The sequence below is a fragment of the Telmatherina bonti genome, assembly GCF_933228915.1.
Source record: "Telmatherina bonti genome assembly, chromosome: 8".
Lineage (NCBI taxonomy): Eukaryota > Metazoa > Chordata > Actinopteri > Atheriniformes > Telmatherinidae > Telmatherina > Telmatherina bonti.
In genome coordinates this window covers 32964402-32978821 of record NC_136626.1, presented here as the reverse complement: position 1 = coordinate 32978821, position 14420 = coordinate 32964402, and the positions used below count along the sequence as shown (strand labels likewise).

At 47.0% G+C, this 14420-nt stretch overlaps 1 protein-coding gene across 3 annotated transcripts in view; it reads right to left on the bottom strand.

The window, feature by feature from the left end:
• Positions 1 to 14420, bottom strand: part of herc2 (HECT and RLD domain containing E3 ubiquitin protein ligase 2) — a 74944-nt gene that overhangs the window by 38307 nt on the left and 22217 nt on the right. For 2 of the 3 annotated variants that reach the window (XM_079245542.1, XM_079245544.1), the window contains exons 20-43: positions 13428 to 13606; positions 13159 to 13343; positions 12908 to 13063; positions 12624 to 12809; positions 11643 to 11819; positions 10568 to 10671; positions 10320 to 10470; positions 10023 to 10237; positions 9783 to 9915; positions 9508 to 9635; positions 9187 to 9382; positions 8961 to 9094; positions 8661 to 8837; positions 8361 to 8497; positions 8118 to 8269; positions 7815 to 8006; positions 7549 to 7736; positions 7041 to 7233; positions 6771 to 6953; positions 6496 to 6680; positions 951 to 1098; positions 676 to 872; positions 358 to 588; positions 122 to 260 (exon numbers count right to left, since the gene is read on the bottom strand). In XM_079245542.1, the coding sequence (XP_079101668.1) occupies positions 122 to 260; positions 358 to 588; positions 676 to 872; positions 951 to 1098; positions 6496 to 6680; positions 6771 to 6953; positions 7041 to 7233; positions 7549 to 7736; positions 7815 to 8006; positions 8118 to 8269; positions 8361 to 8497; positions 8661 to 8837; positions 8961 to 9094; positions 9187 to 9382; positions 9508 to 9635; positions 9783 to 9915; positions 10023 to 10237; positions 10320 to 10470; positions 10568 to 10671; positions 11643 to 11819; positions 12624 to 12809; positions 12908 to 13063; positions 13159 to 13343; positions 13428 to 13606 (4066 nt within the window). The remainder of the gene's footprint in view (positions 1 to 121; positions 261 to 357; positions 589 to 675; positions 873 to 950; positions 1099 to 6495; positions 6681 to 6770; positions 6954 to 7040; positions 7234 to 7548; positions 7737 to 7814; positions 8007 to 8117; positions 8270 to 8360; positions 8498 to 8660; positions 8838 to 8960; positions 9095 to 9186; positions 9383 to 9507; positions 9636 to 9782; positions 9916 to 10022; positions 10238 to 10319; positions 10471 to 10567; positions 10672 to 11642; positions 11820 to 12623; positions 12810 to 12907; positions 13064 to 13158; positions 13344 to 13427; positions 13607 to 14420) is intronic. The other variant, XM_079245543.1, reaches the window with a different exon arrangement.

The window sequence follows — 14420 nt, the reverse complement described above, 5'->3', positions numbered from 1 at the left end:
ACGTTTGTTGCCCAGTATAACCCGAACCATCCTGCATATCCCTCACAGTATTCATCATTTCTGTGTGTCTGAATGCAGAAAAACACTATCAGCTCTGCAACATGTGTGCTGCTCTGTGCACCTGTAAGCCCTCGGCTCAGAGACTTCTTCATGCGTTGTTTCTCCAGTTTGCTTCCAGCCAGGCTGACCAGCTGCGCCCAAACCGCCAGCATGGGCTCGGTGAAGGGGAGGTTCTGCACACTGAAGGAAACTGCAGACAGCTGAGGAAACATATACAGGAATGAACTCAGTCTGAGCTTAAAGCAGAGTTAGCTTACAGACTTGTGTGCAGGAATGAGAACGTAAACGCTCCAGTACCGGCTTGAGATGGCTGAGCAGGCAGACCCGACAGGTTCTCATTTCCTGAAACTGGACGGTGATGCGTCCTTTAGGGGTGATGCGTGTGACCGTGCCCTCTCCGTACTCCTCATGAATGACCTGCCCACCTAGCCTGAGTCGCCCATCAATCCCACCGATCACTGCCAGCACCGCCATCAGACTACCCACTCTGGGACCCTCTGAATCAGGGAAATACTCCTCCAAGAAACACTGAAGTGAAAAAAAAAAGGATTTTTCCAGGATCCGCTTGGTTCGCTCTGATCAGAACAAAAGCACGACTGATGCGGCGTAACTTACGGTTTCAGTCTGGCAGCCTGCCATCACGTCTCCAACAGAGCTCAGCTTAGCGTTGATGTAATCATTTATCAAGCTGTTCCACTGGCCGAGAGAGTGCAGAGTACGCAGGACACACACAATCTCCTCCGCCAGAGTGCTGCTATGAGTAGCTGTCAGAGACGCTTGAGGGCGGGACTTCCTCCTGCGTAGGGAACCTTCTGTGGATACAATCAGCCTTTTAACTAAACGGGACACATGCAAACAATCAGCTGTTAAGGTGTGATCTGTGCTGGTACCTCTGAGAAGTGGCAGATCTGATGAGCAGGTGCTCAGCAGGCTTCCCAAGAAGTTAAACAACTTCTCCACCAGGAACTTCATGTCCTGAGAGCGCTCGGTTTTGTCCCATGAAGGAAGGACCGCTTGCAGGAGACGCAGCGCCAGGATCTGGGGACACACAGGATGAGAGGTGAAGCCAGAACGCAAGATCTACTGGGACACAAGGTGCCGCTGCACATATCAAGTTTATCATTACTTTTTTAGGGGGTGGGACTTGATTAAAAACATTACGTCACAGATTTTTAAATTTATATTTGCCTGAAAATAAAACAATAGACATTAATAAATAGACATTAATATGTAACAGTAAACCTGGATGGGATCAATTAGTGGGATCAACTTTAGTCTGGTCATGCAGCAGAGGCGACCACCTCCGGCTCTGACTGCAGACTGAAGCTGGACGGAACGAGACTGAAGCTGGATGCAGCGAGACTGAAGCTGGACGGAACGAGACTGAAGCTGGACGGAACGAGACTGAAGCTGGACGCAGCGAGACTGAAGCTGGACGGAACGAGACTGAAGCTGGATGCAGCGAGACTGAAGCTGGACGGAACGAGACTGAAGCTGGATGCAGCGAGACTGAAGCTGGACGGAACGAGACTGAAGCTGGACGGAACGAGACTGAAGCTGGACGCAGCGAGACTGAAGCTGGACGGAACGAGACTGAAGCTGGACGGAACGAGACTGAAGCTGGATGCAGCGAGACTGAAGCTGGACGGAACGAGACTGAAGCTGGACGCAGCGAGACTGAAGCTGGACGGAACGAGACTGAAGCTGGATGCAGCGAGACTGAAGCTGGACGGAACGAGACTGAAGCTGGACGCAGCGAGACTGAAGCTGGACGCAGCGAGACTGAAGCTGGACGCAGCGAGACTGAAGCTGGACGCAGCGAGACTGAAGCTGGACGGAACGAGACTGAAGCTGGACGGAACGAGACTGAAGCTGGACGGAACGAGACTGAAGCTGGACGGAACGAGACTGAAGCTGGACGGAACGAGACTGAAGCTGGACGCAGCGAGACTGAAGCTGGACGGAACGAGACTGAAGCTGGACGGAACGAGACTGAAGCTGGATGCAGCGAGACTGAAGCTGGATGCAGCGAGACTGAAGCTGGACGGAACGAGACTGAAGCTGGACGGAACGAGACTGAAGCTGGACGCAGCGAGACTGAAGCTGGACGGAACGAGACTGAAGCTGGACGCAGCGAGACTGAAGCTGGACGGAACGAGACTGAAGCTGGACGCAGCGAGACTGAAGCTGGACGGAACGAGACTGAAGCTGGACGAGACTGAAGCTGGACGCAGCGAGACTGAAGCTGGACGCAGCGAGACTGAAGCTGGACGCAGCGAGACTGAAGCTGGACGGAACAAGACTGAAGCTGGACGCAGCGAGACTGAAGCTGGACGAGACTGAAGCTGGACGAGACTGAAGCTGGACGGAACGAGACTGAAGCTGGATGCAGCGAGACTGAAGCTGGACGCAGCGAGACTGAAGCTGGACGGAACGAGACTGAAGCTGGACGCAGCGAGACTGAAGCTGGACGGAACGAGACTGAAGCTGGACGCAGCGAGACTGAAGCTGGATGCAGCGAGACTGAAGCTGGACGAGACTGAAGCTGGACGCAGCGAGACTGAAGCTGGATGCAGCGAGACTGAAGCTGGACGGAACGAGACTGAAGCTGGACGGAACGAGACTGAAGCTGGACGGAACGAGACTGAAGCTGGACGGAACGAGACTGAAGCTGGACGGAACGAGACTGAAGCTGGACGCAGCGAGACTGAAGCTGGACGCAGCGAGACTGAAGCTGGATGCAGCGAGACTGAAGCTGGACGGAACGAGACTGAAGCTGGACGGAACGAGACTGAAGCTGGATGCAGCGAGACTGAAGCTGGACGGAACGAGACTGAAGCTGGACGGAACGAGACTGAAGCTGGACGCAGCGAGACTGAAGCTGGACGCAGCGAGACTGAAGCTGGACGGAACGAGACTGAAGCTGGATGCAGCGAGACTGAAGCTGGACGGAACGAGACTGAAGCTGGATGCAGCGAGACTGAAGCTGGACGGAACGAGACTGAAGCTGGACGGAACGAGACTGAAGCTGGACGGAACGAGACTGAAGCTGGACGCAGCGAGACTGAAGCTGGACGCAGTGAGACTGAAGCTGGACGGAACGAGACTGAAGCTGGATGCAGCGAGACTGAAGCTGGACGGAACGAGACTGAAGCTGGACGGAACGAGACTGAAGCTGGACGGAACGAGACTGAAGCTGGACGCAGCGAGACTGAAGCTGGACGCAGCGAGACTGAAGCTGGACGCAGCGAGACTGAAGCTGGACGGAACGAGACTGAAGCTGGACGCAGTGAGACTGAAGCTGGACGCAGCGAGACTGAAGCTGGACGGAACGAGACTGAAGCTGGATGCAGCGAGACTGAAGCTGGACGCAGTGAGACTGAAGCTGGACGGAACAAGACTGAAGCTGGACGCAGCGAGACTGAAGCTGGACGCAGCGAGACTGAAGCTGGACGCAGCGAGACTGAAGCTGGACGGAACGAGACTGAAGCTGGACGCAGCGAGACTGAAGCTGGATGCAGCGAGACTGAAGCTGGACGCAGCGAGACTGAAGCTGGACGGAACGAGACTGAAGCTGGACGGAACGAGACTGAAGCTGGACGGAACGAGACTGAAGCTGGACGCAGCGAGACTGAAGCTGGACGCAGCGAGACTGAAGCTGGACGGAACGAGACTGAAGCTGGACGCAGCGAGACTGAAGCTGGACGCAGCGAGACTGAAGCTGGACGGAACGAGACTGAAGTTGGACGGAACGAGACTGAAGCTGGACGGAACGAGACTGAAGCTGGACGGAACGAGACTGAAGCTGGACGCAGCGAGACTGAAGCTGGACGCAGCGAGACTGAAGCTGGACGAGACTGAAGCTGGACGCAGCGAGACTGAAGCTGGATGCAGCGAGACTGAAGCTGGACGGAACGAGACTGAAGCTGGACGCAGTGAGACTGAAGCTGGACGCAGCGAGACTGAAGCTGGACGCAGCGAGACTGAAGCTGGACGGAACAAGACTGAAGCTGGACGGAACAAGACTGAAGCTGGACGCAGCGAGACTGAAGCTGGACGGAACGAGACTGAAGCTGGACGCAGCGAGACTGAAGCTGGACGAGACTGAAGCTGGATGCAGCGAGACTGAAGCTGGACGCAGCGAGACTGAAGCTGGACGGAACGAGACTGAAGCTGGACGCAGCGAGACTGAAGCTGGACGCAGTGAGACTTAAGCTAGATGCAGTGTGAGGACCGAGCTCCTACAACAGGGGTGGGTAACTCCGGTGCAGTCCAGCACGTGTTAGGAGTTTCCCTGCTGCAACACATCTGACTCTAATCAACGCCTTATTAGCAGGCTGGTGCAGAGGCTAAAGTCAAGCTCTGCACCAGTCTGCTAATTAAGTCTAATGTGTGTCAGATGTGCTGGGAAACTCCCAACACGTGCTGGACTGCGGCCGTTGAGGACCAGAGTTACCCACCCCTGTTCTGGTGCGATCTTCTGTATGGAGGAGGGGCTAACTGAGTAACAGCTGCTGCGAACGGAGAAGATTAAACAACACAGGCTTTCTCTCTCTCTCTCTCACTCACTCACTCACTCACTCACTCACACTCACACACACACTCACACACACACTCACACACACACACACACACACACACACACACACACACACACACAGTCTCACCAGAAAGTCGCTAGACTTGTTGATACTTCTTGTTTTTTTGTTTTTTTTTTAATAGAGTCGCTGGAGATGTCTGTAAACATAGCTAAATATAGCTCCAAAGTTGCTAAGCGACCGTTTACACCACTGTAATCACCGCACCAGGAAATCATGCACCATTCTGCAGTTAAATACATCTTAATACATTAACAACAGTTAAACGTTCTGGCATGTTCATTTTACTGTGTCTGAGCACATAACAGGATGCTCCATGTTACCATGGAAACTGTTTTTGTTAGTTTCATCCCTGGGAAGCGGTCTCTCCTGTCCGGCAACCATTTTTTAACCTTCTTTGTCACAAAATGTCCTTTCTGCTCCCTGCTGATCCGACTGTCTCATCTGAACTTCAGCTTCCCTTTAAAAACAGGTCAGTGTTGATTCACTGAAAAAGTCCCAAACTGAAGGTTTGATCCAGTACTTCAACTCATCGTAATTTTGTTTGTTAAAACGTAGAAGAATGGAAGTAACAGAAGCATCCAATCCAGTCAGAAGAAGTACGACCAGACACTCAACATCGTCTGTGTTGTGTCGTGTTGTTTAGCTGCAGCCTGAAGTGATTATGTAGGTCGGTTTAAGTATTTCAAACTTCCTCCAGTGTTAGATTTTACTGGTCAGATACCTTGTGGGACTCTTAACGGGACTCTTGTTTTTTTTTTGTCTAAGTATACTGTGTACGATAAGTCTACCATGTGACGCCTGATGAGTCTTCATTTTGTTTCTGATGGGATTGGGTTTGGTTTATTTTTCTTCTCTTTCATTGTACGCTCAGTCGTATTATACATAATGCTTAACACAGGTTTATATGTCAACTGTAAATGTATAAATAAAGGGTTTAAAAAAAAAAAACCTTGTGGGTGAAACCAAGAGACTCTTATGTGAACATTTTTAGTCAGTGCTTGTTTTATGTGTACTACTGATTTTTTGTATTGCTTTGTGATTTAATGGTTTTGTCTTAATGGTGTGTGCTTTTTAATAATAATATAAACTGTGCCTGTTTTTATCTGCTGACTAATATCTTTAGATGACTGGTTTGTAGTTCCCCGTTTTCCTTCTTATTCCAGACAGTAGGGGTGGGAAAATCGAATCGAAAAATCAAAAATCGGGATTTTTTTGCTTAACAATTTTTAAATCAATTTTTGTTTTTTTTTTCCTAAATAAATTAAAATAATCCATTACAAAATTTTTGTAATTTTTGTTGTTTTTATTGATCTTTTAACTTGTCTTCTTGGGCATTACAGCAGCAGAATGATGGTCTGACTACTGTGTTGTTTTTCCAAATTGAAATCAAAGAAAACGACAAGCAAAAGAGAGTTTTATACATTTTTTTTGTTTATAATCTACAAAAATTAGCAATATCATCGAATTGTGAGAATCGCAATTTAAATCGAATCGGCACCCAAAACATCAGAATCGAATCGGGACAAAAGTATATCATCACACCCCTACCAGACAGCCTCTGTCAGATGGGACAGCAGATGACAATGAGCGTTTGGTATATTTAGAAACGTTTTCTTGCTTTTCGCCTGTCAATACACCTATTTTCCTCAGACAGTTCATTGGACGAAGGGAGACAAGGCCGCTCCCAGAAATCCTTAATAAAGGGGTTTGACAGCTTCTTTCTTGGGCTGAAAACCAGTCATAAACACAAGATGCCACATTCCTCCACAAGCCGTGATGCCAGTGTTTAAAGTAGAATCACTGGAGGTGGATTCAGCACAGTGTGTGAATCTACCTGTCTCTGCAGAGTGATGGCATTGAAGGACTGGTGTCCCTCTACAATTCGGATGAGCAGGCCGATCCATGCAGAGGTGCTGAGGGTGCTGCACATCTGCGGCCTCAGAGCAATGCTGCGAATGAAGCCCAGCGTACACCAGCTCCTGTGCTGCTCCCGGGACACCAGCCTGTGGGAGTGACAGCCTACGCAAACAAAGCCCAGATAAAACGATGGTCAATGACATGTCCTGCAAACACACAGCACGTCTTGTATTGGCGCCGTCGGTCACCTACCAGACTTGTCATTGGCTCCACTCTCTACGAGCATCCTCATCAGCCCACACAGAGTGCGCGTAGCATCCATTTGCAGAACTTCTGCATAGATCCCAGCTGACAGAGAGAGCGTCTTCAGCAGGTTGACTGTGCTGGTTAGCATCATGGCCGTTGGATGGCTGCTCTTCTCCACCAGCTCACCTTCTTTAACAAAGCCAAAAGACACATGAGCTCCTCTCGTGTCACACTTTGCTTGTTGCTGTGATCCTTTCTGCAGAGCTGTAAACAGACCTGTATCATCCTCTGTGTCAGAGTCTTCAGTGGTTGGTTGAGCTGCTGGAGGAGGATCTGCAAGTTTAAGGTCGTATTTGCCCTCCTTGCCCATCCGGTAGGAGTTAGTGCTGTTTGTGTCCCACTGGACTCTGATCCATCCGTCCTCACCCAGCTCTCCAATAACCCTTCCCAGACCCGGTGCTGGACCGTCCTGGAGCACACGTCAGGTTAGACAGTTACATCAGGCTTTCAGGACAATCCATTAAAGCAAGGGATGCCCAAGTCCAGTCCTCCAGATCTACCATCCTGCAACCTTTAGATGCAACCCCTGTCCAGCACAGCTGAGTCAAACAGCTGAATTCCTCTTCTGCATGTCATCCAGCTCTGCAGAGGTCTGCTAACGAGACACTTATTTGATTCAGGTGTGTTGGAGAAGGGCTGCACCTAAAAACAGCAGGATGGTAGATCTCCAGGACCGGACTTGGGCACCCCTGCACTAAAGGACACGTAAAACTCGTCCAGGTACCTGGTCTCCCCATTTCCAGTCAACTCCTCGCATCACCCTGGTGCCAATCTTCATCATGGCGGCCAGTTCTGGACCAGAGGCAGGCAAGGGAGCAGGAGCTGCCTCCTTCCTGGACTCCTCCAGGACTGTGGCAGAGCCTCCATGTGCACATAAACTGAGGTCTTCCTCACTGCTGTCTGTACTGGGTCCTGAATCATTAAACACACAAACCGTTCATGTACGCATCCACAGATTCCCTCCTGCATGTTTGTAACTCAGCAACTCACCTATGAGCCTGAGGATGCTCTGAGTCAGGGCCAAAATGCCAGAATTTAGTAGGAGACTGAGGCTGTTGGAGCCATGTTTCAGGGACAGCATGTGTATCATGGCCAGAAGGAAGCGGGCCTGTGGAATGGTGCCAAGGCTTGGTCCCGCCGGGTTCTCGTTGGTGATGGTCTGCAAGGGAACGGGCTGCACACCTGGTTGAAAGAGCAGCAAGCAGCAACTTCATTTATGCACATTTACTTCTTACAACACACTTCACAGAGATGGATTAGCGAAGACATGAAGCATATGTCCACAGCCCTCACCCAGCTCCTTAAAGCGGGCGCTGGCCTCGAGCAGGATGTTGCGAACGTTCTGGATGGCCCAAGAATACAACTTCCCAAATGTCACCTCCAAAAGCATTCGGTTGAAGGGAGGGATCAGATCCACGTCTTTCAGGCAGTCAGACAAGGGCTCCCTGAGCAGGAGAGTCATTAAACTTAAAGTTTTGAATTTAAAAAAAAATATGTATCAATGTATTTGTAACACAGTTAAAACAGAAGAGCTACCCGATGCTGGTCCCCTCCGGTATGACCCTTTGCCACCCACAGAGCATTGCATATTGCACAGACGGCAGCAGGAAGCTTTTGGAGGCCAACTTCAGCATCGTGTCGATGCCTTCCAGTCTCACTTCCGCCCTCTCCAGCTGTGAAAAAGCAGCAAGGTTATCATGCATTGTCAGCTGCCTTAAAGCAAATATAAATGTATGTATCTATGTGATAAAACGATGCTAAGCAGCAGCATAACACCTCTGCGTCTTTGCAGAAAACGACCGTATCATCCCATAATTTAACACTGCACTGACTCACCTGCTTCAGAAGACACTTCCTCATCTTTTCCACATCCAGTGGTTCCTCTTTCAGTGCAAACTCCACTATGGTGGCCATGAGACTGGACTGAGAGAAGACACCCTGAACGCTGTGTTTCAGCCACCGATACCTCTGGACATTGGCCACAGTGTTCAGAAGTGGCTGCAACTTGTCCTGCTGCAGGATGGCGGGTGGGATTTCAGTGCATTAAAACAAGGATTCGGGCTGACTTCACCATGCTTTGAATGTGTTTGATAAAATGTGGCTAAAACTTAACAGACTTTATGTATTTTAACTCACTTTGGCCGTTTTGCCGGTTGGTGATTTCCTGTCAACAGGAGTGGAGCTGATGTGAACATTATGCTCTTCCTCATTGGTCCCCTCGTTCTCCAGCTTTGGCTCTTCGATGTCAGCAGATTCTGACTTTTTAGGCACTGAAACAAGGAAAATTTAAGTTTAGTAGACAAGAAAAATAACCTTTCACCCTGTAGAGGGAGGGGGGGGGGGGGGTGTTGGCGTATCCCACCTCTCTTTTTCCTCCGGTCCCGTATGAGCTTCTGGGTAATCCTCCTCCAGCGGGGCTGAGAGCTCAGCAGCTTCATTTTGGACACGATTGACAGGTCATTGCTCACAGCCGGACGCAACTCGTTAAACAGGAAACGCAGGCGCTCAATGACGGGGGCGCACACTTCTTTATAAGAGCGCCCTTGTTCCTGATGGGTCTACGGTGCAACAAAAAACAGCCCCATTAACAACATTATTAACTGCACATTTACATTCTCCACTTCTTTCCCACTTTACTTAGGCTGCACTACCTTAGTTCACAGGTCAGGAGTGGGAATCCTACCTTGATTAATGAACACTTTGCCTGGTAAACCATTCGGCACACGTCAATCACAGATTTAGGGAGGGACCTCTGTTTCCCCTGGTCCACACCCAAGGCACACTGACTGACAAGTGAGAGCGCAATGTGACCTGGGACCAGAAAAACAAAAGGAAAAAGTTCAACTGCTGCACAGATGAAACCCAAAAATAACCAAAAAGGCAACTTTTATAGCAAAATGAGGAAAAATAGCTTGCAGTTTCTCCCCAAATGAAGAAATAATCCAGTTGCTAGGTTACCGAGGTCTTGGTGTTTGAGCAGGCAGCAGAGCAGCAGGCGGCCGACTTCCTCCACAGGGTGTTCGGGGGGAAAGGTGATGGGTGTAATAAGGTGGTACTGCTTACAGCAACGCTCTATTTGGCATAAAAAGTCCTAAACAGTAGCAAAAATAAACAAACACAGGAAAACGTAAACGGATAAGTTATTATTTCACACCTGCTACACACTGGCTTCTCCAGCTAGTCTGCTCATGCTCGTACCTTCACAGTGTGGTCCTGAGTGTTGTTGTCAGCAATGGCCTGCAGGAAAGGCTGTGCGTGGTCGCTGAGGGTTATTCTGCGGGAGTACAGTTTGGCTTTATCTGGGGTGGTTGTACCCAGAGAGCTGCAGTGGTCTTCATCCTTCTCTTCATTGTAGTTGTAGTGGATCTGACTGGTTTGAAGGCCACCAGAGAATATGGAGGACTGGAGCCATTCTGTTCCCACAGAGACAGCAGTTAAAAAATACTCCAATCCAAAGTCCACTGAAGGAAATAATGCTCAGATTTCTAAACCTACTGGCACATTCAATCTCCATGGGGGACAACGGGGTGCTCTTGGCCAGGTAGGAGGCATGAAGACCCAGCAGCAGCCCCAAGTTCCTCTCAGTGTCAATAAGTGGGGAGGACAGACTGCTGAGGTCTGGAGTGGTGACCGTCTCTTGGTTTGGCTGTTAACAAAAACGAAACATGACAATACAAAAGAATGAGACCAGCTGCAAAGAAGCTGCTTTAATAAAAACATACATCTGGATGCTTTTTGTTTACCTCCATATACTGGCCAACGCAGAAAGCCTGCATAGATTCCCTGGTGTCCTCAAACTGCAAGGCAGCTTCCAAAGCAACCACGGGGTCCTCTCCTGCAAACTGGGCTGTACCAGACGTTTTGTTTCAGCACTTGAAGCCTTCACACTCCATGTGATTCTCTTTTTTTTTTTTTTTTTTGCCATTTGCAGTTATTTATGCAACTTTTAACTTCCTATCCATCACAACATCAACTCTAACTTAGCTGGTTTCTTTAGTCCACTGTGCATCGAAAACCATCTTTCTGCTTTATTCAGACAATATTTTTGTTCTTTTCAGACAAAACTTTCTGCACACTTGTTGATATTTAGCCGCTCCTGATTGGACATTACTGACAACTTAAGATCTCTGATTGGCTGAAAGTTTGCCAGAAAATGTTTAAGAATGATTTCTATGTCAGAGTAGTGATGCCATAGTAGTGAAAAGTAAAATGTGATAAATATTAGTGTTATTGTGGATCATGGTGGATTTTTTTCTCAGGATAAACACTAAATTTTGTGTTGAATCGTAAACCTTGTGAAAAGAATATAAATGTCTAGTAAACTTTCATAGATCACCTGAAGCATAAGCCATCTATCACCATTTACCCCACAGTTACACACTGCTGTTCCTGAGAAACTGTTGATGATATCAGTGATGGAGCTCAGGGCCCGAACAATCTAGCAGTTTTAAGACGCATTACGTAACTTTCTCACCTTAAAACTGCGTCTGACTGTTTGATTACACAGTGACATCTATTATGTGCATTTCTAGAGCTGCTGCTGCTGCGGCTGAGAAACCGACGCTATACAACTTTTACATCTGCAACATGACGCTTCGCGGTAGAATAAGGACATGTCTGTTTTGAACATGCAACGTTGCTGATTCAGCAAAGAAACGCGGGAAGATTAAAAGAGAGAAAGAGAAAACATCATCAGATCGTCTTCTGCTGGCTGGAGAGAGCCAACAGGTCTGGTAGGATGCTGAAGTACCAGTCGATAGGGCGCGTGACAGGAAAATGGCAAAAGTTCTGCAGTGTGTCTTTAGGGGTTAACCTTACCTAAGATGCTGTTTCCTGTTAGCGACTGAGACTGGGCCTGAAAGTCTTTGATGTCATAGACCTTCCCATCAATTACCGTCCAGAAGCCGCCATCTTTGTTGTGGTTCTCCAGGTCAGCCTTACGGATCAGTGAAACCTCCTCATTGTTCTTTGAACTTTGTCCAATGAAAAAGCACCCTGCCAGGACAGGAGAAAAGACTGTTAGCTTTTTACTTTTTTTAATTTATTTCCTGTTAAATTTTTAAAAAATAAATAAAAAGCTATTATTTATTTATTACAATTTATAAATATGTATTTATTTATTTATCCACATTATTCATTTTAGGACCATTAGCTTTTTATTTATTTCTTTTTTTAATTATTAATTTATTAATTTATATTATTAATTTATTAGGACCGTTAGCTTTTTATTTATTTTTAAAAAATGTATTATTTATTATCATTTATACATATTCATTTACTTATTCATATTATTCTTTTTTTTTGGACCGTTAGCTTTTTATGTATATTTTTAAAAAATTATCTATACATTTATTCATATTATTCTTTTTTTGGGACCGTTAGCTTTTTATGTATATTTTTTTTAAAAATTATCTATACATTCATTCATATTATTCATTTTTTTGGACCGTTAGCTTTTTATTAATTTTTTTTTTTTTTTTTTTTTTAAATGATTGATGTATTTATTTATTTATATTATTCATTTATCAGGACCATTTTTTAAAATTATTTATTTTTTATTTATTCATATTATTCATTTATTAGAACTGTTAGCTTTTTATTTTTTAAAAATATATTTATTTATTCAAATTAAATATTAAGTTTAATTTTTTTTAAAAAATTATTTAATTATTCATTTATTCATTCATATTCTTCATTTATTAGAACCGTTAGCTTAAAGACAACTTAATTTTTAACATTAAAAACTTGGTATCTTGAATCTAATAAATCAGATGATGAAAGTTGCAGATGTCTGTTTACCCATAATTCCTGGCCAGGCTAAATCCTCGTTATCATCCCTCTCGTGTCCTGGGGCCAGGTGGTTGAAACGGTCCAAGTGCTCAAGGAGTCCAGCCAGCAGAGGGATGGAACCGGTCTCCTGCATCAGACCAGCCTCAATGGTGAGGAGGAGGACGATGGACACGACCAGCTCGGGCAAAAGTACTCCTATTAACAAAGATGAATTATTTAAATTTACCTCACAAGATGCATACCTCTTTATAGGGATCCACACAGTGTGACACAAACACAGAGAGGGAATCTACCAGTTAGATCTCCTTCAATAACACGAGAAACTTCTGCAAAGTGCCGACGTCCAGTGGAGGCTATGCTTGTTGCCACGGGAAGAATGTCTCCAATGTGAGTACACAACAGGGCGATGTACTTTTTTAGCAGGGAGCCAACACCCAGAAGTTCTGGATCTGCAGAGGCGGCACAGGAAACAAAGGCTGCTCGCTGAGAACTCATTTTTATGTCTGATAAATCTGAAAGAGTAAAGAACGAGGCTGGGGCTTACTGTATCCACTGACGTTCTCCGTCCCGGTGACGCCCAGGTACAACTTGCTCACCAGCAGCCGCTGAAAGCGCAGCAGCAGATCCAGAGATGCAGAGCGCTCCTTGCTGACATGTTCTGCCTCCAAATAGTTGGAGATGCGGCGAGCGACATCCTTCAGCCTTGCTATGGTCTGGGAGGCGATGTTCCTTTGGGACAGAAAGATGTAAATCTGTTACTAGACAGCAACAGGTGATGACAGATGTTGTCTGACAACAGTAGACAGAAAGTACCTCAGGAGCTGCTGTACGAGCTGCACTAAGGGGAGGCTCTGTTTTCCTGTCGACTCGTAAATGCCTGTGTTGATGAGGTCTTTGTCCAGCATGGTGCGACAACGGTGCATGGTGGAGGCGTTAGCTTCCTGCTCATCAATCTCCTTCTCCTTCTGAGCCTCCTTCTTGGCTTCAATGTCCTGTCATAAAATGACAAACAATGAGTCTTTCATGTCAAGGAAAGGTGTTACGCTTTAGGAATTTAAGGGTCTAGATCAGGGCTAGATAGTGGGCCACAATTTCAAACTGGACAAATTCGTAAGCCTACATGGAGATTCATAGAAAAAATCTTCCAGATATGATAATGAACTTTATAGATTGGTGGCAAAATCACATTTAGCTTCTGTGTTTCTGCTCAGGCTCTATTTTAAAATGCTTGCTTGTTCGTCTACGCACACGAGCCCACAAAGTTTCATTATGCACTTTCTCCACAAACGCTTCCCCATAGAAACGCTGCAGTTGCTATGACTACTGTCTACAGAGGATTGTCCTGTCCGGATTAACACTCACGGTACCGGGAAGTGTTATAAGACAGCAATTGAAAGACATGGGTGGGCCCTGTCTAGCAAATTAATTAAAGTAATACAAATTAATTAATTTGCTAGACAGGGCCCACCCATGTCTTTCAATTGCTGTCTTATAACACTTCCCGGTACAGTGACTGGCGCTCTGAATATGATTTGTGAATGATTCAGGCTAAGATGTGGGACACGTTGGTGACAGATGAGGAGACACATGAAAGAAAAAGTAAGAAGTATCTGTCAGAAGACTTGGGGGGGAGGACCAGGTAATCTGCTGGCCACTCCCTGAGCAGGGCGTCTGGTACATTGGACATAACAGGTTCCAAAAGAAGAGTCGTATGTAACAATGTAGAGGCAACAGAGAGCCTCCAGATGGCTCTGGTTGAGGAGGGGAGAGCAGTGGGGCCAGCAGAACACAGGCCAGGGTCTGATC